Source organism: Ischnura elegans, chromosome 8 (assembly GCF_921293095.1).
Source record: "Ischnura elegans chromosome 8, ioIscEleg1.1, whole genome shotgun sequence".
Taxonomy (NCBI): domain Eukaryota; kingdom Metazoa; phylum Arthropoda; class Insecta; order Odonata; family Coenagrionidae; genus Ischnura; species Ischnura elegans.
The window spans coordinates 111268031-111293466 of NC_060253.1; the positions used below are offsets into that span (position 1 = coordinate 111268031).

The following is a 25436-nucleotide window of genomic DNA, read 5'->3' on the forward strand; positions in this document are numbered from 1 at the left end:
GCCTATGAGAACCATCCTTTCCTTTGGACTACAACCTTGTCGCGGTGGAAAGGCTTGCGCGTTCCTATGACCCCTAGAGCTGCACTGGCGGGAATAATTTGCAATTAATCCCGGTAGGGCTACCCATGACAGATGGATCGAAGGGTAGGAGCCAGACGGAAGGTAGTCCACGTGATGGTGTCACGTAAAAAAACAAAGTTGGAATGGAAGTCGGACAGCGGTCTCAAATCGAAGAAAGCGAGCAAAAATTAACAACGCTGTTATTTATTTCGTATATATTTGGTGTAAAGGTTGAATATCATAGTATTTGATCCACCGATTCCGAATTAAATTTTTAAAAATATGTTTGCTATGGCAAATTTTTATTTAAGTAAATCCAAATGTCAGTGAATGTTACCCCCGCAATAATAAGGACGAATTGTGCTTAAGAAAAAACTTAATTAAATATATACATGCTTCAATCGAATGAATTCTAGTGTCTGTTTTTCGATAATCTCAGAATACAATGCATTACATCATAAAATTTCATACATGGAATCGATATATTAAAGTAGTCAAAAGTATGCAATAATTCTACGAGAAAGGAAGAAGGCAACAGAAAATTATGCACCTAGTATTGAGGAAAAACGGCTGCTTCAAAAGGCCATATTTAATATTTTTATTCTTTTATGTGTTCTCTGAAGACTAAATGCAAAACAACCATTTAACAACAAAGTTGTATTTAATGTACAAAGTACCGAAGCAGTTAAAAAATTATCTGCGTAACTTGTGCAAATAAACTTTAGGGTTGAATTACTGAGTGAATGTTGTTGGTATAAGCCGAAGTTTCGCACTACGAAAGGCATCGTAAGATGTCTTGAAGATTAGTTTAAGTGTAACTGCAGTTCGGCTGTAGGTAACTGAATCCGTATTTACACAAAACTCACTCTAATCTGGCATACATGCCTCGTGTACCCGTTTTTTTAAATTCCGAAAAGTAACTGTATTTTTTAAGTGCGATTAGTTACTTTTCAAAACTGTAACTGATATTAAGAGACGGAATTGAGGCATGGACAATGATAGCAGCGGAGAAAGTAAGGATATGTGGAGCCTTCGAAATGTGGTGCTAAAGAGGAATGACGAGGATGAAATGGATTAACCGAGTAAGTAATGACGAAGTCCTAAGAGAGAAAGAAGCCTCATGAAAAACTTAATAAGAAGACGGAACAACCTTATAGGCCACATCTTGAGACATGATGGCCTGATGAAGACAATCGTCGTGGGACAAGTGGAAGGCAAGAACGGGAAAGAAAGACCTCGAACGAAATACGTGGAACAATTAAATAAGGATGTGAAAGAGAAGAAATACGTTGGTGTGATAAGATTAGCTGATAGGAGAATTGGATGGAGAGCTGTATAAAACCAATCTTAGGATTATTGATCATTTATGATAAAATGGTACTAGTAGCCCATTGCAAAGTTTTCGAAGTGAGTAAAATCGAGGAGGCGAATAACAGTTACGGGCTGATTTAATTCCCTCTGCTTTTAATCAGTTCCTGTCGGTCGCCATCTTAGCCTCTTTCCCTGCCTCTCGCTTATCATCACCTCCCCTCCACACACACATATATAAGTCTCCACACCTTAGCTTTACGCTTTCTCTGATAAAAGCGCGGCAGTTCTCCGCTCACACCCTTTGCGCCAGGCGCAACTTCGATTATTCCCGTGCGAACCCCAGCCCGAGGAGAGAATACGTTTTTGTCGTCGCAGCGAACTTCTATCCTCATAATTTCTTCCATTCCTATCTCTCGCATGGTTCATGGTTTTGTTTCCCATGTGTGTGCTCCGGCGGAAGATAAGGACCACACCCAGAAACCTTCGTAGAGAACAGTGATCCTATCGCTTGAGTTTGGTCGTTTCCCAAGTGGACGTGTTGGAAGAAAGGGTGCACTAGACTAAGAAAAAAGTGTAAGGAGTGAAACAGGGCGAAGGGATACTATTTGCAAATCACCGAGTTGCCCAGTTAGCTGGCGTCCGGAAGGATATCAACGGAGTCCCAGAGTGGCTGAGATAGCGAGTTGCGTGCGTGGCCAACCGGATATTACGGGTGAGTAGAGCTGAGAAAAATCACGCAATGAAGTTTACTCAGAGTTATGAAGTGGATTTTGTACGTGAAAGAAATCTTGCAAGCAGTGGCGTAGCGAGGAATTTTGATGCCCGGGGAGGACGTGGATGTTGATGAATCGTTGGCCAAGGAATTAATTTTTCTCTTTTCTCATCACTAATGTCTTTTTTAATCTTATCTATACTTCGATTTTGAATAACGACTGAGGGCCCCACCTCCACTTTACGCCACGCCGCTGATTGCAACTATCCCTCAGCTTTAACCGAACTTTGATGTGCTCCCATTTCTCGGACTGTATTTTTCGCTCTATTCTCCAAAATCGTCTCATTTTAAAATATCGAAAACACCGGCTACTTTGGCCAGATTTTTCAAACTTTCAAGTTGCGTAACTAACGCACCCGTTGCGTGCCACAAGTAGGATGGTCAAAAGTATGTTTCATGTCATAGTGTCGCTATCCCAGTAAGATTTGCACATGCGGACTAATTGGCATGTATTTTGCGAGCGTGTTTGGGTGTCATATACAGTGCATGTCTTCGTCATCCGCTTGACTCCAGCGCCTAAAATTTTGCTTCCCCTCCACCCCCACTGCAGCAGTAATTTGTTGCAGTGCTACTATGGAAGGGTTAGACATCTAGAGAACGACGTCTGTCCGTTGAAACCTACGTTGGTGCAAGTTTGACTAAAATATGGAAAATTGAAAAAAACTTAATGAGTACTTCTATCATCACGATTAAAAAATTCCGCCAAGCTAAACCGAAGTCTATATAACACGATGGGAAGTACTTGTCTATTTACACTGTTATGCATTCATTCGAACCGTCCTGGGTATTTGCACATAATTTCATTTTCAATATGGAATTATTTTATAATGTAAGGCAAAATAATGCCATCCTGAAAATGGCATTATTTGCCGAGACCTGAGTCGGTTGAAATAAATAAGGGTGGAAATGGACAAGTTCTATCCATTATGTTAAATACCAAACATTTACACTGAATTACACCGGAAACTGTATCTTTTATATTCGTCTATTTTCTAGACTACGTTGCCACTCGCATTATGCCAGGCAATTGAGAAATCTCTCATTCGCGTACCTTTGCAACAAATCGATGGCGGAGTTTCGCTCTTACTATAAGTGAGAAGGCAATTGGACGGAAGATGTTTCTGTGAGCTGTGGGGTAACCAATCGAGCGTAAATGTACGCAAAGTGCATGTTGGACACAAAAATGCGAGAGGCAATGCACATAATAACGAGTAATACTGAAATATATGTATAATTAGATATAAAGTGAAATTTAATTTATTTACTTCTTTGTCATAGCGGAAAAAAATTATTTGACTTTAAGTGATTGAAGGGATGAAGAAGAATTGACATGGAAGGGTAGTGAATTCCAAAATTAGGAAGAAATGAAGAGAGTTGATATTAGGAGAAGCTTGGGAAACGCGAGGAATGGTCGGGTCGAATAAGGGTAAGTCTTTTTCTGGGGGCTAATAGATCATAGGTGTAGGGATACTGGAAGGGGGCGAATAGAAGTGATCTGACAATGTATATGCTTATGGAGCCAAGAGGTAATCAATTTAGGCCGGCGTAGTATTTTAACAAATGTTCATCTTTACGGAAGCCAAACTTAACATTTTATAAGAAGCTGGAGACTCTTATCAAGGACATTATCTAAATCGCTCTAAACCAATGCAAAATAGTCCATTACAGAGAAGATAAGACAGGTCGCAAGCACGACTCTTTGCAGCTTCAGAAGCTAAATGGTCTTATTCTCTGACTAAAAAACTCTCAATGAGCAGTAAAGAATAACATATTGTGAAGTTGTTGCCACATGGTGAAGATGTCCGAAAACTCAGGCACTTAAGTCATTCGAGATCTCTTTTTAAGAATGCTCGCTCCTGCGTCATCGCTACGAAACGCACAAGCAAAGAATGCCAGCCCAAAGCATGCTGCCACCGCTCCAGAACTCCTCTTATTTCCCTCAATTCTACAAAGCGCTCTCACGGCAATGGCGAATGCCTGCAAAACCGATGGCAGCGTTATCAGAAAACGCGATTCCACATTGAAGCGATGCTTTCCAAAAAAATAAGGTGAGTCGCTATGCTTCACTAGAGTGAAATAAGTTATCGTATCAAGATTCTCAGAAGAACTGTGACTCTTTCGATTTTTTCCAAAATTCTCATATAATTCAATATGTCTCCTAGGCAAATATTTTTTTGGCACACCACGATATGAGTTTGCAGAAAAACAACGATTAATCAATGACATTGAAAATGCGAGGCACTATCAATTTATTATTATTTGTGAAGGTTAGCATAACAGTAGATTGGCTCAAAATTATAAAATTCCTCTAATTGTGTGAACCACCCTGCGCTTCCAAGATTTTTGTTTTGGAGTGTCCGAAGCCGTCACCTTTTGATAAGAAGACGAGCGCACAACCCGCTGGGCTACCACGCTGACAGCTGACGATCTTGTAATGCCAGTTTAAAAGAATTGAGGTGTTATTTGATTGCTTATATTTCGAACAAATTGATAACTATTTTGGCCATAATGTCTTCAGAAAAGACGAATTGCCAAAAGATGTATCATGTAAAGTCAACTGTCTTCTTTAGTGCTACGAAAACCCAGTTAATACTCGTATCTGAGCTCAGTAGTAGCGACTACGACTACCAACACGGGAAATTACGATAGCAAAACGCGATACGCAATATTAAAAAAAATCAACGGAGCATAATAGGGTGGTTTCCTATTATTTTTTTATTGCCTGAATCGAAAGATTATTACTCCTGGAGTACGTATTTCACGCTTTTGGATTTTTAAATAAAGAGATTTATTTTTCGCGATTAAATGGAAAGTGAAAAATTTCAAACGCGCGAAAACGCGGCAGCTAAGTATGAATGTTGGGAAGAGAACGTATGACGTCGATCTGGTTCCCGCTGCCGCTTTGTGAGGCCACCTTGGTGCGAGGTTAAGAGCACCGATACGATGCAGGCTGCTAGCAGGTAGTATAGAGTACCCTGCTAGCAGGTAGCGCTTGGCTTAAATGAGGATTATTATTCCCCTATCAAACGAAGGAAACTTTCCGAACTTAGATATTTTTTATGTGTGATTATTAAGAGATGTTTCCCTAAGCTCTGTGCTTCATGCCTGCATTGGTAATCTCAAGCAATGCAAAACTCCTATCTACACGTATAGAAACTAGGTCCCTGTGACGTCACGTGGAGTGGCATCGCATGGGCGCCAATATGTCCTTTTTCAAATGAGGTTAAAATTGACCATTAACATTCGTCTATACTGGGATTTCTAAAACCAAATAATTTGTATATTATGAACACACTAATGGTGGGTAACGAATCGCAATCAATGCCTTTCGTATTCTTTGATGGTGAAACTACCCTGTTATTCTACGTATCTAGATCCTCAGAAAAATCGTGAAGCATCAGAAGTGACTCATCGCATTTTTTCGAAGATTTTGTTCTGATATCATTCAATGCGATTCCAGAGTTCCTGTTGGACTCCACTCATGCGTGTGCATAGCTTTCACGTACAGTAGCACCGTGAAGGGAGCACGAATCCATTGCGGAGTCGATTCGATCTAAAAGCGAAGTTGAAGCAGTTCACTTTGAACGCAGAAGGAATCGGTGGCTATGGAAACATCGCAAGTGGAAAATATTGATTTCATGACTCAGGCTAGGACTATTATTACAGATATCTTTTTTATCAATTTATTGATTATTAGGGATCTAGAGGAAGACAAATATTAATTTATTTTCTCAGTAAGAAGAGGAGATTCTCCTCTGAAACTACCGCTTCTTTTGTTTTAGCTACGTGTAGATACGATGGCTTTGCGAAGCGCATTTCCATTTTTGGGACACTTCAGTAACTAAAAATTTTAACTAGAGTAGAGAGATTTCGCTGTTGAGTCTCTGTTATATCAGTCAATGCCGACTTTGAAACCTCGCCTAGCAATTTGGGAAAAGAGAAATGAAGAGTGAAATTTCCAGCAAAGGTTGTGCCTCCTACCTTCGACAGAGCTTGGAAAATTCTCTTTTTGCTGATATCTGATCACAAAAATAACGAATAAAAAAAGCGAATTTTAATTTGAAAGTTTTTTTTAACGGATTTACGGTTCGCAGGCCAAAGCTGTTAGATCCTCGGTGGTAGACCTAGGACTCGAAGTGAGTGAGTCGTCGAGCTAAGCTGCACTCGGTTAATTCGTGGCTTGAGTGAAAAACATTCGATTCCATCGCCAGTCACGTGAAAATTGGTGAGGCGCTTTGCTCAAACGACGACCCAAGGTGTAACAGGAAATTATCTTTGCTGAAACAAAGGTGCTTTGGTTAGTGATGTCCATAAAAAAAAGAGACAAATAAGAATACATAGATTGAGATAAAGTGGCAGCATCAGATCACGTTCCAGAGATGAAAGAAAATAAGAGGAAACGTTGGGAAAAAGGAGAAAAAAATCAATGGAGTTCAGAGGGCTATAATTAAAGATGGTGTTCTTTCCTCGTGTTTACCAGTGATATCAACAGTTGCAATACTAAATCAAGCAATCAGTGCTATCGGTAGCGTAATTGAAGATACGGTTTTATCTACTTACTCTTCAGCTCATCAGATCTTGGAGGTTACACTTTTTATAATATGTACAGAAGAGGCATTGATGGATCCTGATACTCACTCGAACATCATTTCATATCGACAAATCTGCGCGGATTTCACCATGCACATACGTTGAAATAATTCATTATAAATATATGTTTAGTGAATTGGTATACTGCAGTATTTGAAGATTAATAAACAACCATGGTTTACCAATTCACAATATTGGTAGTAGTATATGTACACTTCAGCCACGCATCTTCCTTGAGATGCCCCAGGCACACGTCTTCCTCTGCGGTCTTTTACATTAATTTTTCCTTTTCAGTATTGCAATCCCAAGATTGGTATATGAATTCTACAGCCCTTTGTTTCTCCTGATCTATCCCAAGATAGGTCTTATTGCCTCCCATATTCTCTTCTTCCTCGTATTCTTTTTCATCTGTCCAACCTACTTGTCCCTCTGTCCCAAAAATACATGTGGCTATTCGAAATGTCCTCCTGGGCAGTGGCGGATGTGGGATAGGGCCGAAAGTTATGGGGTTAAAGAGGGTAGGAAGGGGGGTACCCTCCCAGCAGTAGTGGTGGTCCGAAAAAAATTACCATTCTATCTAGTGTAAATTGGATACCCAAGGCGTATAGCCTCCCATAACTCCTCTAAGAATCTGCCACTTTATTAAAGTAGGTGAATATATCGGAAAATGTAGCTAAATTCTTTTGTACAAAGTGACAACCTCCGAAAATTTCGATTTTATATAGTTTGTGTTTCGACTATAGCATCCGTAGATCCACCACTGCTCCTGGGTAGTGGAAGGTGTCAAATAAACTGTGTATGGAAGTCATCATTGAAATTGCTACAGTAGCATGGCAAAGGGTAAAGAAGTGTGTGGTATTCATTTCGTTCGTGAAAATTGAAAATAAATTGAAAAAATGCGCATTTCCCGGTTGAATTCCTTGTGTGTGCGATGCTCTCCTAAGGATAATGTCCGTGGTGCTTTCTAGTGGGCGATCGTTTCTTAAGGTGACGATAAGCTGGACTAGTTTTAACACAGCGAGTTTAAGAGGGTTCCCTCCCCCCCACTACCCGAGACAAAGAGATAAGACCTTTTGATGTCAAATCAAGAAGGCTCAAAAAAGTATGTTAATAATTATTGAAAATTCAAAATCACGTTTAAATGAAGTCCTACTGCTAAAAAGAAATCTGTAATTTTTTTGGACAGTCCTTTGTTGCTTGGAGACGGATTTTGTTGACGTTATATTCGAGGTTTTAGAATATATTGACGATAAATCCGAGGTTTTATCAATGCTTACACTTTAAGTTTGGCGGGAATTAGGAACGCATGACGTTATATCCGTGTTGACATTTCGGCCGAGGTCGTGATAATCGAGTTGCATATAGCTTATTTTTCTGTGAAATACGGATTATATTGCCATATGGTACACGAAATATTCTGTTCAATGCAATTGGATGCTGCTGTGATTGAAAAGTCAAAAAAAGATTCAGTAGAAAAAAACTTGTTCATTGGAAAAAAAGTGGAAAAAACGGCTCATCAGGAAAAAATTCAGTCCATAAAAAAATGGTTCATCTAGTGAACCGAAAGGTGCAACGAAGTTGCAAACGATTTATTAGAGAACCGTGAACCGGTTCGGAGTTTCCTAAAACCTTATATCCTAATTGGCGCATTCAAACACGCCCTGAGGCAACTCGATCTCGGCGGAGAGAAATGAAGAACCCTAGAATTGCAATGCAATGAATAAAAGAAAAAAACGCATGCGTTAGTTTTTTCTCGCTTGAAATCAGTGGGTAAAAATAACACTTCTGTGCCAAAAGAGCGGAAACGTTAAAATTGCACAGTCTGGGAGGAACCGCTTCGAATCGGTGTTTGCCTGCTAACAGACACTCATGTCTTTACCACATCCGTTCATTATCGCCTTTCCTTGAAAGAGGGAGAGATACCACACATTTCCTCCACGTCAATCTTGGGCATTTCATTCTCAGAACAAGAACTTTTTCCCACAACTAATATACTGACGATGGTGATCTCAACCGGCGTAACGTTAGCACTGAGGCAATCACGGCAGGATGTCCTGCGGTGGTTGACATTTAACTCTAGAATGGCCGTACTTGGCCCAGCCTCTTCTACGGACGAGGAGATAAAATTGATTCACTTTAAGTTAGCGGCACATGCATTCCGTAACAGTATACTTAGTAAAAAATTCTTTTCCTGTGGTACAATTCTACAAATGAGAGCCTAGAAATTTAATTTGCTGTAGAAATTAGGCCATAGAAAAACCTTCCATTTTTCGAAATACAAATCGAAATTTGAAATCCGAAAAATTCGAAATCTCTCTAGTGGAGGTGTCAATTTGATCCCCGCGGCTTTTTAAGGTAAATATAATATTTCCATGCAACATAGTAAAAACTGATGGCTCAACTATACTCCCATCCAAGAGCTACAAAATATTAAAGGTCACGAAATAAAATGAATACAAGCCCCACCATTTTCAAATGACATTCATCTTCAACAGTAAAAATATCAAATTAATCCCCCTGGCCGATCTAGTGTTGAAGCAGTTCACAAAGAAAATAAGGGGAATATTTTATTTTTTTACGAAATATTAACTTCACGACTTGGGGGTAATTAACAAAAATTTAAATGGACTGGAAGCCCACCTATCGCTATTAAAAGAATTAACTTCCACTCACTCCAGAAAAAAATGAATGAATGCTTTTCTATCTTGATTTCTTTCCCAGATATTATTTTTTAATAAATATTTCAGTTATTTACCACGTTTTTATTAATTAACTGTCTTGTCTGTTTTCCTGCTTTCCAGGAAAATATTGTAACTTAAATGCAACCTACTTACTGATTAGCTATGGACTTGAGATTTTCATTGAAGATCGAAATGAGATAACAATGCATTATTTCGATATGTTTAGCTCTTCGGAGACAGTTTGAAGCACTATTTTTATCTATTATATTTGTGTTAGTCGCTCAGCTATAGAAAAAATATTACTGATTTGCGTCACTTGAAAACTATTTCCTGACATTAGTTGCTGAGCGAATGTAAAACATAGAATTTAGTAATAATAGAACGATATGTTCAAGAAAACATGTTTTTATTTAAACTAAAATAAGGAAATGAAATAAAAAACAGGCGTTTTTATTCGTAGCTGAAAGAAGGAAATGAACATCCCCGGCGTATGCCCACTTTAAAAATTTAGAGATAAAAGGCCTGAATGATTCACAAGAAAATTAGCTAATGTGCTCTTGCCTGGAAAGTGCAGCACACCTAGAAAGTGCAACGAGAAGGAGGAAAAACCGGTCGAAGAGAAATATTCGTCGGGAAAAAACTTTTTTAGCATAAAAAAATCAGTTAATAAGAGTGTGTTAAAACAAGTGTTAATAATGAAAGAAACTTTGTTTCTTCCACTAGTTTATAAAAATTTCTATTTTATTAACAGTTTCGGCTGTTACACCATTGTATCAAATACAGACAATATGTAGTGGGGGCAGGTTTATATATACTATGGTTGTTGATGTGGGAGGTGGGGGGGGGGGGAGGTTTGGTTTAAAGCTTGGATTGGTAATTCCTGGAGGAGAACGGGGGGGGGACACAGTTTGTCAAGTGGGTTGTGGAGGTGGGGGATTTGAGAGGGTGATGAGTAATAAGGGGGATATAAGGGGGATGGGTTGGGAAAGATTATGTCGTTCACAAGGATTCCATTTGTAGCTATCTCCCGAATTTCTAAGGAATCCATCCTCCTTCCTTTACTGGTAAAATGGAGTATTTCTGGATCGACACTGCTCCGGTGTCCCATTTCCGAGAGGTGCCGGGCGAAGGCTGAGGTGTCATCCTTGTTCTTCCGCCACGCCCTGTGTTCCTTCGTCCTTGTCTTGAAGTCCCGTCCCGTTTGGCCGATGTAGCATGAACCAGAGTTATTACACTTTAATTAATAAATGCCAAATTTAAATTTGGGTTCAATAACATCTTTAGCATAATTTAACAGGCTTCCCAAGGTATTGTTTTTATAAAAAGCAACCTTGTATTTATTTTTACGGATAGCTTGGGTTACAGCATTTGATAAAGGGCCGATAAAAGGTAGTTTACACCATTTTGTTGAAGTGCTAGGTTCGACGGGTAGCAAGGAACTTGACTTGGAGTAGCAATATGTTTTAATTTCGTATTTAAAATCCGTGTGATTAAAGATTGCTCGTATACGTTGTTATGAGCAATTTGTTGTATGATATTTAATTCCTGTTTAAAATCAGATTCCCGGAGGGGAATGCTGATTAGGCGATGAACCATGGCGTTAAAAGACGCGTGTTTATGGGAGTGGGGATGTCATTGGGTACTACGGCATCGGTATGGGTGGGTTTTCTGTGAATGGAAAACCCCTGTCTATTTTTTTCAATGGAGATGGTCAAATCTAAAACATTTAAAGTTTGTCCTCCAACTTCTGTGGTTATTGAAATTTTCTGGTGGAGACCATTTATAAGGGATGAAAATCGGTCGAGTTGTCGCTTGCTGCCCGTCCACAAACAAATTATATCATCAACATATCTATACCAATAAAAAACAACTGTACAACAAACAACTGTAGCAAATAACTGTGTACTCAAACGGTATACCGAAGCTGCAAACGATATTTTCATAGAATGGCTAATCTATTGAAAGTTTCTATCATGCGCAGCCTATCACTGATGGTAAAAAAAAGACTTGGTCGCAGGTAGAATTATTAAACCTCTTCAAACAGACAAAAGTCACAGAATTAATCAAAGAATTTACACATATAACCACTTGTTTTTTTTTAGCATTTTTTATTTACTTCTTTTTATTGCCTAATTGTATTTCCCAATTCCACTTCTTCAATAATGCTCTAATTATAATTTATTAATTTTTTCACTGTTCAAATTTTTGCTACCTAATAATTGTATTAAAAATGTTCGACTGCAGCACCACCATTATTTTTATTGCAACTTATCATCATATATTTTGTTTGAAATTTGAAAATTATTGATCGCATTGAACTGAAACTATTTAAAACTTGGATAGTCATCGGGAATTGATCTACCTTTACAATTTCAGAATTATTCCTAGCCTGGAAATAAGTTTTAAATCGATATCACCGTAGTTTGAAGTTCCTTCGTGACAAAGAAACGGGCTGCAATTGAAGTAAAGCAAATTGAACGCAGTAAAAAGAGGCAGCCATCAATATCACATCTTCGCGACAAAGGCTCGTGACGATTTTTCGCAACCGAGGAGGAAGTTTTGCTCTCTAGGTGGAAAAATATCGGGCGGATATTATTACACGGCGTGGTTTTCCCTAGTCCTGCTTGGGCGCTATTTATAAGTCTTCCATAATCGCTATCACCGAAAGGATATGCTCCCCCTCTGCCGTCAACTTTCCCATATTTCTTATTTCCTCCCCACATTACGACAACTGCTGTCAATCGGTGAAGTAATCCTGTTTACACGGCACATTAATGTCCAAATGTTTAGACGCGAGAATGAACGCAATAACTCGCCATGTAACCACCCAACTTGTGCGAATACAAGTACAAAACATGCAACCTCTTCTAATTTGTTTCATGAAATCGCACACTTTACGTTCCACTCCCAAAAATTCAATACGCATTTAGTTGCGGGTACTGCCTCACTGCAGTGACAATTACAGTTTAACTATGGTATAGCCGAAGTGACATCAGGTGTCCCACAAGGAGGCGTAATCGACCCCCTTTTATTCAATATATATGTTAATGTCAAATACCTCTTCTCACAAATTAGCAGCAAAATACTTAAATTTGCTGAAAACGCTGTCATTTATCGTGAAATTAGTAATAATTACGACTTTGAAATTCTATCATCGGATTTTAACCACGATGGAGCCAAGCGGAGGGACCAGAAATTAATCTGAGCAAATGCGGTCCATTTATTCCAAATATTTACAATATATCTTCCAAATATTCCCATGCATATTTTGTGAATGCTGTTAAAATTGAGGCAACATATGAGGAGAATTGTGCGGAGGTTACGATAGCTTCGAACATATCGTGGGCAACACAAATGAGGAATATTTGTGGCTCAGCCCTGAAGAAGCTAGGATTCCACAGACGTGTCGTGGGAAGATTTTCGCATGAAAAATTAAAGGATCGGTGCTTATTTGCACTTGTGTGGTCACATTTAGAATATGCATCGAGAATAAGTGATTCGGCGAGGGAAGACTCAATATATGAACTTAATTAAATATGAAAGAAAGCTGCAAGGTTCGTCAAAACCTGATACAGGCAGACGGAAAGCGTTACACAGATGATTAACGAATCAGGCTGGGGGCTGCTATGGGCTCGGAGGCTACGTGCTAATCCAGTGACATATTTTCTGTTAATTGTTCCATTCCGAAATATGACACTCGGTGATTGATGCAACGAGGGTCGTTCAATAAGTCTTCAGAAAAAGGTATAAAACCAAATTATATTGAACACATTCTTTTATATTTCTGATTATAGTCTCCTTTTATTACTATAAATTTTTTTAGCATTTTTCCAAGCATTTTAAGCCGTCCAAAAAAGAGAATTTCGGGATATCCTCAGAATGGGCATTAGTTTGGAATGTGATGTCCTCCTCCTTAGACGTGAAAATTTGTCCGTCAAGCCATGAATTCAAGTTTTGAAATAAGAAAAAGTCACTGGAGGCCAAATCTGTTGAATACGGTGAATTCAGTAATAATAATTTAAACTTTAATTCCGTGATTTTGGCTATTGCAACTGAGCGGGTGTGCAACCGTGCATGTCATATTGAAGGAAGAACATTTTCTGTTTCAAATCAGGTCGCTTTTCTTTGATGTATGCCATCAACCGGTCCAATGACGATGCATAATAATCATCTGTTGTCGTTTTTCCCTTTATCTAGTAATCGATGAGGATTATTTCGCATACATCCCAACAAAATACCGTTGCCATGACTTGACCGGCCCATTTCCACATCTTCGCCTGCTTTGGAGCCCGTTCATCTTCAAAACTCAATTGTCTTACCTCTGTAGTGTGTTGATGAATCCATATTTCATCCAAAGTTATGTATCGACGCAGAAAATCCCCAGGATTGCGATGGAAATTCGTCAAAACAGTCTCTGAGTTGATCACACGGTTGCGTTTATTCTCAAACGTGAGCAAACGTGGCAGCGATCATGCCGATATTTTTTCACACCCAAATTTTCGTGCAAAATTAAAGCAATTGTGTATTGCGATATGCCTGTGGCCTTAACTATATCGCGCACTATAATTAATCTATCACTTAAAGCCGTACCGAGGATTTTGTGAACCATTTCGCGGTTAGACGCTTCCACAGGGCATCCGGAACAATGTTCATTTTTATGGATATAAGGCCTAGTGTAAATTCATTAACCCAATTGTAAATAGATTCAAACACAAAAGCACATGTGCCATGAACTTTGTGGAACTCAGCTTTGATATATTTCAGCGTTAACCCTTTCAAAAACAAGTGTTTGATCATCGCACAAAATTCAATTTTATACTTTTTTATAAACAAATCAAAGTGAATCACTACAGTCGGTAACAACAATGAAACAATGGAATGGATACAGCTGAAAATTTAACACCTGACTAGTCACGGATGCTGCTTCCTGGTTAAAATTAATTTTTGATCATAAGAGAGCAATTTCTCGGAGATTCAAAGGACTAATTGAACGAACGTCGTAGTAAACCAATCCTTTTCTTTTGCAGATAGAAAAAGGTAGCAAGCACCATGGCGGCGTATCTTGCGTGTTTACTTATGCTTTGGCTGACAGCTTCGTCGTGCTCTGGCCTCGAGATTACTACCACTGCCCCAGACTTCCACGTTCCACGGGAACCTCGAGACCATCAGCCATCGCCACCCCTTCATCACCCCCCGGCTGTGCAGGGACCTCAACAGCCGCTGGGACAGCCTGCCATCCCTCCGCACGCGGCAGCTCTGGATAAACAGGCTCAACCCATATTGCCACGTGAGTGACCCTGTATCTTATGAGAGCGGAATTGGGAAGAGGCCTGGCATGTGCACCATCAGAGGAAATGGGGGGGGGGGGGGGATCCCAAGGAGAGCCCTAGCAGCACTTTTTCCTTGGACCTTGCGAGTACGTGAACTGTAATACAAAAGAACTCGCGCGAGACTCCTGCAGTGGCTAAGCCCCCGGCATCGCACTCGTTAACGCACACCCTTTAGTTTTAATGACACTTAAAAGGGTGTTAGCTGATTAGATAATAACGCAGTAGATTAGATCTCCGGGTTCCGTCCGTTTTGTAGTTTTGATGACGACGTTTCTCCAACTGCGCTGTAAGCGTCTTCAGGCCAGGATGAAGGTCTTCTTCTCCTCTCTACTTGGCGGTGGTGGGAAAATTCTGGCCTGAGGACGCCTGCAGCACAGTGGGTGAAACGTCGCAATCAAAATGGCAACGCGGGCACAACCCGGAAATCTAATCTACTGCGAACTTAGACGCCGCAAAATCCTGCGTCATAAAGATAAAAATCACACTTTTGACATGTTTGCTTGGACGTCAGAGGAACTGAAAAGACTGTTCCCTTGAATTTCCAACGGAATTTTTGGGTTTACATACTTTGTTTTTTTATCATAGGAAACCTAAATGCGTCCTCTCATTTTTTAGGGGCTGGGGGAGGAGTTTCTCGTTCGGGATATACCTTTGACCACATTACAGCATCCCTTGGGCTCACCACTGTCTGCTATGGTTTTAAGCCATATTTACGCTGGGTCTGTGGGGATTGGGGTGGCGTAGTGGCTAGAAAGTTGGCTTCCCACCCTGTGGATCCAGGTTCTAATTCCGGCAGTGGAAGAGATATTTCAGAGACTGCCCGATCCCTGTTTGAGCGCGTTGTGGTTGGCACTTCAAGTGCAGCATTCAGTCCTTCGAATGAGACGTTTTTCCGTGGTCCCCAATTGTGCTTCTTCCAAAGAGAGTGCTAATGCCAAAGCCTGGCTTCCCGCCACCATATTTTTCCTACCCATACTTCATGGCGAAATGAGCTCTGTCAGCTGTCGGTTGCCTCCTTCAAATTCCATGCCACACTTGGTGACGTAAGTCGAAATCCTTAAGAAATATGTCACTTCCAATGGGAGATTCTAACATGTAAGAAAAAAATTCCAAATAAAAATTCAGGCGGAAACAGTTGACTTGCGTTACCTCGTCATTGGGACGTGTGTTATCATTATTTCCTCTTTACCCAGAGGTTTCCTGTGGGGTTATTTTCTATTTCCGAATTTAAGATAAAAATTCTAATGACATCACAGACTTATCTGAATACGGGCATTCCTGAGAAGTTGAATATGGGACTGCCAAGGGCATGCGATAATATCTTCTATACACGATGGAAATGAACCGCTTCCGTGGAAGATAGCCATGTCCCGCATGCCCTAGGCAGTTGCATATTGAACTTCTCAGTAATGGCCGTATTTAGATAAGTCTGTAATGTCATTATCTCAGAGTCGGAGACATAAAATAACGCCATAGGAAACTTCTGGGTAAAGTAGAAATATCCGGTCCTTCGATACACGGATATTACAAAAGAGGACCCTCAAGTCGGCCTCATAATGTGTTGTCAACCACCGCGCATTTGACTGGGTTTACAGAAATCGCCACTCGCGTCGCTGACGGGCAAATTGATCCGATTTTCCCCACGGGGAAATAAGGCATAATTAATGGGTGTTAACCGAAATTTATACGCATGATGATAATATCTATCAAATTAATTATTTTTCAATTCTATTCCTCGCAATGACAAACATTATACAGCAAATTATTGCAAAACAAAGGATCGCATTGCAGTCATGACCGCGCCGCGGACACTTTTGAAAACCGATTAAAAATACGACCGATGTGGTAAGAGGAATGAACCTGGATGGAATTGGGCCTCCTGTACTTATGCAGTCGCCTTGCTTCGATTATATTCGCCATATTCTGATAGAATCTTTCTCTTTCAGGTGACACGGACGTGAGTGGCATTGCATGCATCAATGACACAACGTGCACAGCATCCTCGATGGGCGAGAATTCCGAGTGCCGCGGGAGCACGTGCCACTGCAAAACTGGCGCAACGCTCTCCTCCAGCTCAAACCGATGCTTAACGGGTAAGGCGTGGTCACGATCATTATGCTGTCCCGGTGGTCAATGCATTTTTCACACTGGTGATTGGTGTTGAATTTCATGGTGCTGTGTGGGACGCTAATCTAATTGTGCCTGTTGAAAATAAACTACTAAGGGGAAAAATGTAGGTGTAAAAATAAGAAAGGTGAAAACTCTCTTCAGAGCGGTTTGTTGAAGAATTAGCCATAGATTATTATCCGTAGAGCGGAGCACAAAACGCGAGAGCCCAGGGCCCATACTTCAAAAGCGACGTTCGTGGAATAAATTTATCGCAAAAAACTGTCGTAATCAGAGCGAAAATGAGGGCGAAATGTATAATGAAACGGTGAGTCTCGACCGCTTAATAAAAGAAGACACCTAAAATGATCACTCACATAGGAAAACATTACTTAGGAGCTTTCGAAGCTAATAGCTTCTTTCTCAACGAATAGGAGAGGGCTGTTTGATAATATGAGCAGCGGGAACGAGGAATGTGATGGACGAGGGAAAGGGGGAGGGGGAAATAAGGGTGAGGGTTAGCAGGATACATTCAACCCGGGGGCGCTGCAGGCGTCAAATGCACGCTAATCTACATAATACCCTGCGAGCCTTCTCTAGGGTGTTTGGCAGGGGGTGATCAATCACCAGCATGTAGTTGGACTCCCACATGCACACCACACGGTCCAAACCAAGGAATTCGAGCAAGTGGGAGACTGGTGCCATAGAAACAGAGATCTTGAAACAAGGGGCGTCACAGAGGGGGGGCAAAGAATGCGCGGGGGGACGGCAGGAGGGCAGAGGTTGATTATTTACTGTGAGATTAAGGGGGGCTACAAATAAAGCCGCGCACAACTTGCAATGAAGAAGTTAAATTATGCTGTTGTGGAAGTGCATGCGGTGGAGGCATGGGGAGAAAAGATGCTTGGGGGTGGAGAGAATATCTTGCAGGCCTTGCATCTGGGAGGGTTGCCAAGCGAGGGATCGGTGGTGGTGACTAGCGATGATCTTTGAAGCGGGCGGGTGGCTTTGAAAATGATACTTAAATTTGGTGGTCTTTTGTATGTGATCCGTGGAGTATAAGGGAAAATCTGTGAGGTGAGATGGATGGACTTGTGGTTAGACGGAATGGGGTACAGTTCCTTAAAGATATCCTCGAGGTCGCTATGCAAGTAGGTTGTGAGAAGAGAGGGGGAGAATATTTTTCTCCTGTTCTTGTTGTTCGAAGGATATAATGTAATTAATATTCTCATTGAGAAATGCCTAAAATGACCTCATTTTAAAAGATATCATCAGCAATCTCCTAATTCATGCGCTCTTTCATGCTTTTTAGAATCTGTTTTGGGCGGTGGATGTGCTGAGGATTGGCAGTGCTCGAGACCACTCGGAAACACGGTGACTTGTAAAAACAATTACTGCACCTGCGTAGACGGGGCGGTAATTGTCAAGGGAAAGTGTTATCAGCAAAAAAGTAAGTACAGCACAAGTAAGGACCGTAAGTACAATGCTAATGCAGTTCCTTGAAGGGAGGTGACTTTGTCCCTCCACTCAGAAAAATATGATTGTGATTAATATGAATCTGATAGTAAAGCCAAGTACTTTCACAGTGGATATTTAGATTGAATTTTTTACCCTCATTTGGAACTAGCGTCCTTTTTTATATTGTTTTAAAGGGATTAATATCGCCCACAAATTCTCCATTGCATCATGTAGAAGTATCACTGAAAGAATAATAGAAAGCATTAAGTTTTACACCGAGCTCATTGACTTCAATGAAATATAACAGTCCATAATTTTTTTTGTAGTCGAAAATATTTTGAAGATTCTGGAAAGGTGCAATTTTTATAGCATTTTTGGGTGACTATGACTCAACATTTGTAAACAAAATTCTATTCCAATCTAAATGAATTTGCATATATCTTGATTGTGGATGATGCTATAAGTCGATAATCGGATAATAATTTGAAATGAATGAATGACTTGTTCTCTGACATTTTCGTACGGTACATAATGAGATAAATTATTATTTATCACGCTATTCGGGCATTATTTCCTTCTCCTGAGTTGCAATATGAAAGTTTAAATACATTTGAAATATGGATTTAAGGCCAATAGACTATATGTATTTTATCTAATGACTTAAAAAACTTTAGACTAAGTAACCACATTAAATTTAAAGTACCTATTCACATAGAAGTTGATTGAGAATATTAGTTTTGAGAGTTGAGATAATTTCCTAGGTAAATCAACGGAAACTTCATTTCCCACTGCGTTATGTCAAGGGAAAGTGAATTGCCTGTCTGAAAAAGCTACCAACTTAATTACGTAAGGCATGATGATTTCCTGGCGTTCGATTCCTGTGAATCTTTCTGAAGAGTTTTATTCCTGATATTATTTCACAAATGCATCACATACTTTTATGATACATTTAGCCATCTCTTGCTTAGATCACATGAACGACAAGACTATGACTCCCTCTCTTGGGAGGTTTGTACATTACAATAAAACAAAAGAACAATAATATAAAACAAGATAACATACTATACAACATCTTCCCCTAAAAAAACTATTATATTACCACACACAATAATCAGCAGACAAAGTCTTTAAACTTACTCGGCCATTTGACTTGTCTGCCAGACCTAGTATTAGCTACAGGATTACTCTTCTGAAGAGTGACTGGTTTCTCCCCTTGCTGACACATTCACCTCATTTCTTTTGTACACTCCCCTTCCTTCCTCACCCTCAACCACATACGATCTGGGAGTTTGACCCTTTTCCAAAATAGTTCCCGGTACCCAAATGGAGTTTGGTTTCTTTTGAAACATGACCTTTTGACCCACCCTGTACTTGGCATGGGATTTTGCAGACCGGTCATAATACTCCTTTGATTTATTCTTATTCTCCTGGAGAATGGGACGATCTTTATCATATGTAATCTTTGGAATCAAAGCTTGGAAACTACACGGTATATTCGTGCGCAAATTTCTGCTCATTAGATTTGATGCAGGGGAGTGAACTTTGCCTCTAGGAGTGTTTCTGAAATTTAAAAGTGCTAAGTAGGGGTCTTCATTTGAATCCAATGCCTTCTTAAAAATCTTTTTAATAGACTTCACTCCGCTCTCAGCTAAACCGATTGACTTTGGATAGTGAGGGCTGGAGAGAACATGAAGAAATTCCCACTCTTTAGCAAATTTATTGAACATTTCAAAGTCAAAACATAATGCTCCATCTGTATACACAACCATAGGAATACCATGCCTAGCAAAGATCGATTTCATTTTCTCCACAACCGTAACAGTCCTTTTAAATTATCCAAGGTAGTTACTTCAACAAAGTTAGACGGAGCATCAACCACTACCAAATAATATTTTTGATAGAGTTCAAATATATCACATCCTACTTCTGACCAAGGCAATTGGGGTAGTTTTTTGTACTTCAAAACATTTTTTGATTTGTTATCCTGAAATTTAAGACATGTTGGACAAGACATGACAAATTTCCTAATGTCTTGTCCACATCCTAACCAGAACATGGACATTTCAGTACGGCTCATCATTCTGCTAATACCAGGGTGACCCGTATGTAATGTTTTCAGCATTTCATTTTTCAAAGAACAAGGAATTACAATTCTATCACCCCTAAAAACCATTCCTTTTACCAATACCAGTTCATCCTTAAATTCAAAATAGGCCCTACAATCAAAATCAACATCTTTGAAGTACTGAGGCTATCCATCAGAAATGTAATTCTTGAGTTTGCAATAAACAGTATCATTGGAAGCATGCTTTGAGATCAGCTCTCAATTCTCCCTTGTCACAGGCAGATTATCCAACAGCAGTGCTACCTGCATTTCCACCTCATCATCAAATTGTGTATCAACATCACAACTTTCAGCACAAAAATCCCCTGACAAAGTATCAGCAATGAACAAGTATTTACCTGGAATATGCACTACATTAAACGGGATGGCTGCAGCTTTAGCATCATTCTTTGTAACCTTGACGGAATTCTGTGAAGTGGTTTGTTGAATAATCCAATTAATGGTTTATGATCAGTTTCCACCCTGACATAATCCTTTCCTAAAATATACTGATTGAATTTTTCTGCACCAAAACAAATGGCTAATAATTCCTTCTCAATCTGGGAATATCTACTTTGAGTGTCAGTCAAAGCACGAGAAGCATAAGCTATAGGCCGACCCTCCTGAAGCAATGTTGCCCCAATCCCTATTGAGCTTGCGTCAACACTCAATGTTAGGTCTAAATTAGGATCATAAAAACCCAATAGTGGTGCCCTCGTTAATGCAGCCTTCAAATCACCAAATGCTTTATCCTGATGCTCACTCCGAACAAAATAAATATCATTTCTTAACAATTCCATCAGCGGAGCACTCCTCACTGAAAAATTTGGTATAAATTTGGACACATAATTAAACATACCTAAAATTCTTTGAAATGACTTTTTATTAGTGGGAGGTTTCAAGGCAGTGATTGCTTTTATTTTATCTTTATCAATTGACATTCCCTGAGATTCAAATGTATGTCCTAAGAAAGTTATCTTTTCAGCCAAGAAAACACACTTTGTGCAATTGAATTTAATACCATTAGCCTTTGCTGCCTCCAGCACCTTAATTAAAACCTGCATAACTTCCTCTTTTGTATCTCCCCATATCAAAATATCATCCTGGAAGGAGACAACATGATCTATCTTATCAAAAGTTTGGCAAATGATCCTGTGAAAAATTTCAGGGGCACAATTCAGACCGAATGGAAGTCTTTGGAAAGAATACCTTCCCCAGATGGTTTGAAATGTACACGATTTAGAGCTTTCCTCGTCTAGAGGAAGCATCCAGAATCCAGATTGAGCATCCAATTTACAGCAATATTTTGCCCCAGCCAGCCTTGTTGCTACCTCCTCAATCGTAGGAAATGGAAAATGAGCCTTCTTAATTGCTTTATTCAATGGTCTAGGATCCAGAAATATCCTTCACGACCCATCTTTATTTTTATTTACTACCATTTAGCTGACCCAGTCAGTTGGTTCAACAATTGGTTTTATGATACCTTCTCTCTCCATGCGATCGAGCTCATTTTTAACTTTGGGCACTAATGAATAGGGTATCTTCCGTGCAGGGGAAACAACAGGTTTCACCTCAGAGTTAATGACAATTTTCACCTGTTGTGGGAGACAACCCACTCGGCCATAGAACAATTCCTGATAATTAGCCAAAATTACCCCTTCAGGACTTGTGAGAGGTCTGATACCTGATACAGGTCTGAATCGAAACAATCTCACCTTCAGGAGGTGAGATTGTTTCGATTCGTGAAATTAATCCCAAAGCCTCTGAAGATTTTAACCCAAGAATATTGGCACACTTATGAGACACCACATAAAATTCTATTGGATAGAAAACCCCTTGAAATCTGCAGTGCAAAACACATTTACCAATAGCAGGAAGTTTGTCATTTGTAAACGAAGTAATTACGACATTTTTTTAATAAACCGGCATTCAATCCCAAAGCCGTGTACTGACAAAAACTAAGCACATCACACTGCGCACCGGTGTCCACCTTAACCTGAAATAGTTGCCGGTTCACTTCCAGACTAGCCGTGTACCAATCACCACCTTCCTGCATTTGTTGCTTCACTGAAGATACTACCACTGAAAGTTCGCTTATCTCTTGATCACTATCACTTTCCTGAATGTCCGTAGTCCATTGATAGAGTTGACTTGCTGCCTTCCGCCTGCGGATCTACACATTCTAGCAAAATTATTATTTTTCTTACACCGAGAGCACTGTTTGCCGTATGCCGGACAACGGCCATACTCATGCACATACTCACAAAATTTGCATTTACTCTCATCACCCTTATGAGTATCCCGCAGTTCCTTTGGATGCCGCCTCTGCCGTGTTTTTTGTCGCGTTCCACCAACCCAGTTTCGATTGAGTACATCAACATTGGGCTCATCCTTAATTAACAGTTCTGTGTCCATGTCCTTTTCACTCTTAATATTATGTATCTGTTGAGATACTACTACGTGCGATATACACAAAGCCAAAGCACCCTTAGCATCAATATTAGGAAAGCTCAACAGCTTTTCTTGGAGTATTTTGTCCTGTATCCCACTAATAAATATATATTTTACTAATCTATCTGTTAGTGTTCCAAATTCACACTGTAAACTCAGATTTTTTAGTGCCGACATAAAATGATCAAACGATTCACCCATATCTTGGCGCCTGTTGAAAAATAAATACCTCTGGTAAGTCACGTTGGTGGCCGGAATATAGTGTTCGCCAAATTTCTGTAGTACGATATCTAGTTTTTTTGCCGTCTCCAGCAGCCAGCTGGAAAGACTCGTACACTTCTTGAGCCTCTTCTCCAGCCGAATTTAGTAGTATGGCTACCTTCCTGGCTTCTGTTGCCTTATCGTAATAAGCATCCACAAACGTAACAAATTGCCGCCGAAACTTCTTCCAGTTCACCGCCATATCCCTGGCAGTGCTCAACGCGGCCAACATTACAACTTGCGAAGCCATCCCACCGCTGCCACCAAGTTTTATTACTGATATCATTTCACAAATACATCACACACTTTTGTGATACATTTAGCCATCTCTTGCTTAGATCACATGAACGACAAGACTATGACTCCCTCTCTTGGGAGGTTTGTACATTACAATAAAACAAAAGAACAATAATATAAAACAAGATAACATACTATACAACATCAAGAATTCCAAAAAGCAAGTATATCAGGTATTGAATCTCTCCTCATTCAATTTTTACCTGATGGCAATAGCAAAGTTTGCTATTGAGTCGTCGACGAGATCTTAAACAATCGCGTCGTGGAACACCCGAGATGGCTTCTTCTGAACTGTTTAAACTCGAAAAATGCAATTTTCTGCTTAAAAGTTACTTTTCAGCTACTTTATTGTGAGACTTTCTTAAATAAAGCACTTTCAATCATCTTGTATGATGTTAGGCACGATGTGGTGGAAGTTCGTAATATTGTTGAAATGACACATTGCAATATTTCCACTTATAGATTTATTTTACACTACGCGTTTCGTCGTTACAGCGAAATTTTGAAAATGTCGCTGTAACGACGAAACGCGTAGTGTAAAATAAATCTATAAGTGGAAATATTGCAATGTGTCATTTCAACAACACTTTCAATTATTAGCACAGAATTTCATAGAAAAATTCATGACAGATGAGATAATTTCCTAAAAAAGTCAATGAATACTTCTGGTCATCTTCGCCCAGGGCTATGCCATGAGAAAGAAGCATTTACACCTTTTGTTGGCAATACTAAAATAAATCGCCTTTACAGTTTATAGCAATTGAGGCGTTTGACACTTTGACTACGAATATACATGCTATGGTTACCATAGAGAAAGCCCTAATTTTGCGACGTGATAAGAGTATAGCAACGCTTTATTTCTTTCAGAACTCAGCGACGGATGTTCAAATCTTGAGGAATGCTTGAAAGGAGTGAACACAGAGTGTGCTGACAGCCGCTGTGTGTGCAAGAGCGCAATGGTTCCTGCTGGTTCGAAAGACAAGTGCTTGCCGAGTAAGTAGAAAAGTCAATGGCAAGAAACATTCACCGGGTTGAAGACTAACAGGAGTGGAAATTTCCTGTGAAATCAAGGACTTCAACTTTTTGATTATGTAGTATTAAACATGTAATAACTCGATTAAGATGTTAATTCATAGGGCTATAAATCATTTTGAAATCAACGTATTTCACTTCTATTTCTACCTTCAGCTACCATTTTATATTGCTACACAGTTATGACCTTTATCAACAAACATAATTTTTTGCGATGCATTCAGTGTCCCAAGCAATTGTCATACTTCAGTCAATGATATATGAACCAATTTGTGACTGGTATGAAACACATTAAAACTGTGTAAATTCAGGTCACAGTTTAAAAGTAGGCACCATATTAACTACTGGAGACTTCCTAGCAGTGGCATCAATAACTACATCCTTATTTCTTTCCATTTTTTATGAAATATTTTAACCATAACCATCAATAATTTTAAGATCCGTCATTTGAAAAGCCTATAGCCACCTCATCGTTAGCAATGGTCCACTTTGAAACAGGAAACTACATTTATAAAAAAATAATCGATGCGTACTCGTCTGTCTGTACTAATGGATAAAAAAATGATTTTAGGTTTAAACAAACTTATATATCTCATGTCATTAGGCCAATCACCTACCATGTCTTGCTCTATGTTTCACTTTAATCGTTATTTAAAAATAACACTTCCCTTTGGTGATTTTTTAGCCTAATGTTTGCTGAGTACACTTTTTTAGATTAACCGTAGTTTTTGAGTAATTGGTGAAAAACAGTTTGAAAACAAATGGATTCAAATGGCTCAATAATCGATTTTGACGCCATTATGGCTCTTAAAAATCAGATAATTGTTAATGAAAAAATATCAATTTCGTAAGAGAAAAATACTATGAACAGTGAGAATTTCACAGCACATACAATTTAATAATGTACTGTGGCTCCATTATCTACAATTTAGAGAATTTGTCCCTTCAAACTGCACTGAAATCTCTTTTGTCTACTCGATTTC

The 25436-nt window shown here is 39.5% G+C and overlaps 1 protein-coding gene across 1 annotated transcript in view; it reads left to right on the plus strand.

Annotated features, from left to right (window-relative positions):
* The first annotated feature begins 1623 nt into the window (after window positions 1-1623).
* LOC124163484 (prion-like-(Q/N-rich) domain-bearing protein 25) overlaps window positions 1624-25436 on the plus strand; it is a 28124-nt gene continuing 4311 nt past the window's right edge. The window contains exons 1-5 of the mRNA XM_046540424.1: window positions 1624-2083; window positions 14442-14701; window positions 16691-16837; window positions 18163-18300; window positions 24289-24414. Coding sequence (XP_046396380.1) covers window positions 14464-14701; window positions 16691-16837; window positions 18163-18300; window positions 24289-24414 — 649 coding nt within the window. The 5' untranslated portion in view covers window positions 1624-2083; window positions 14442-14463. The remainder of the gene's footprint in view (window positions 2084-14441; window positions 14702-16690; window positions 16838-18162; window positions 18301-24288; window positions 24415-25436) is intronic.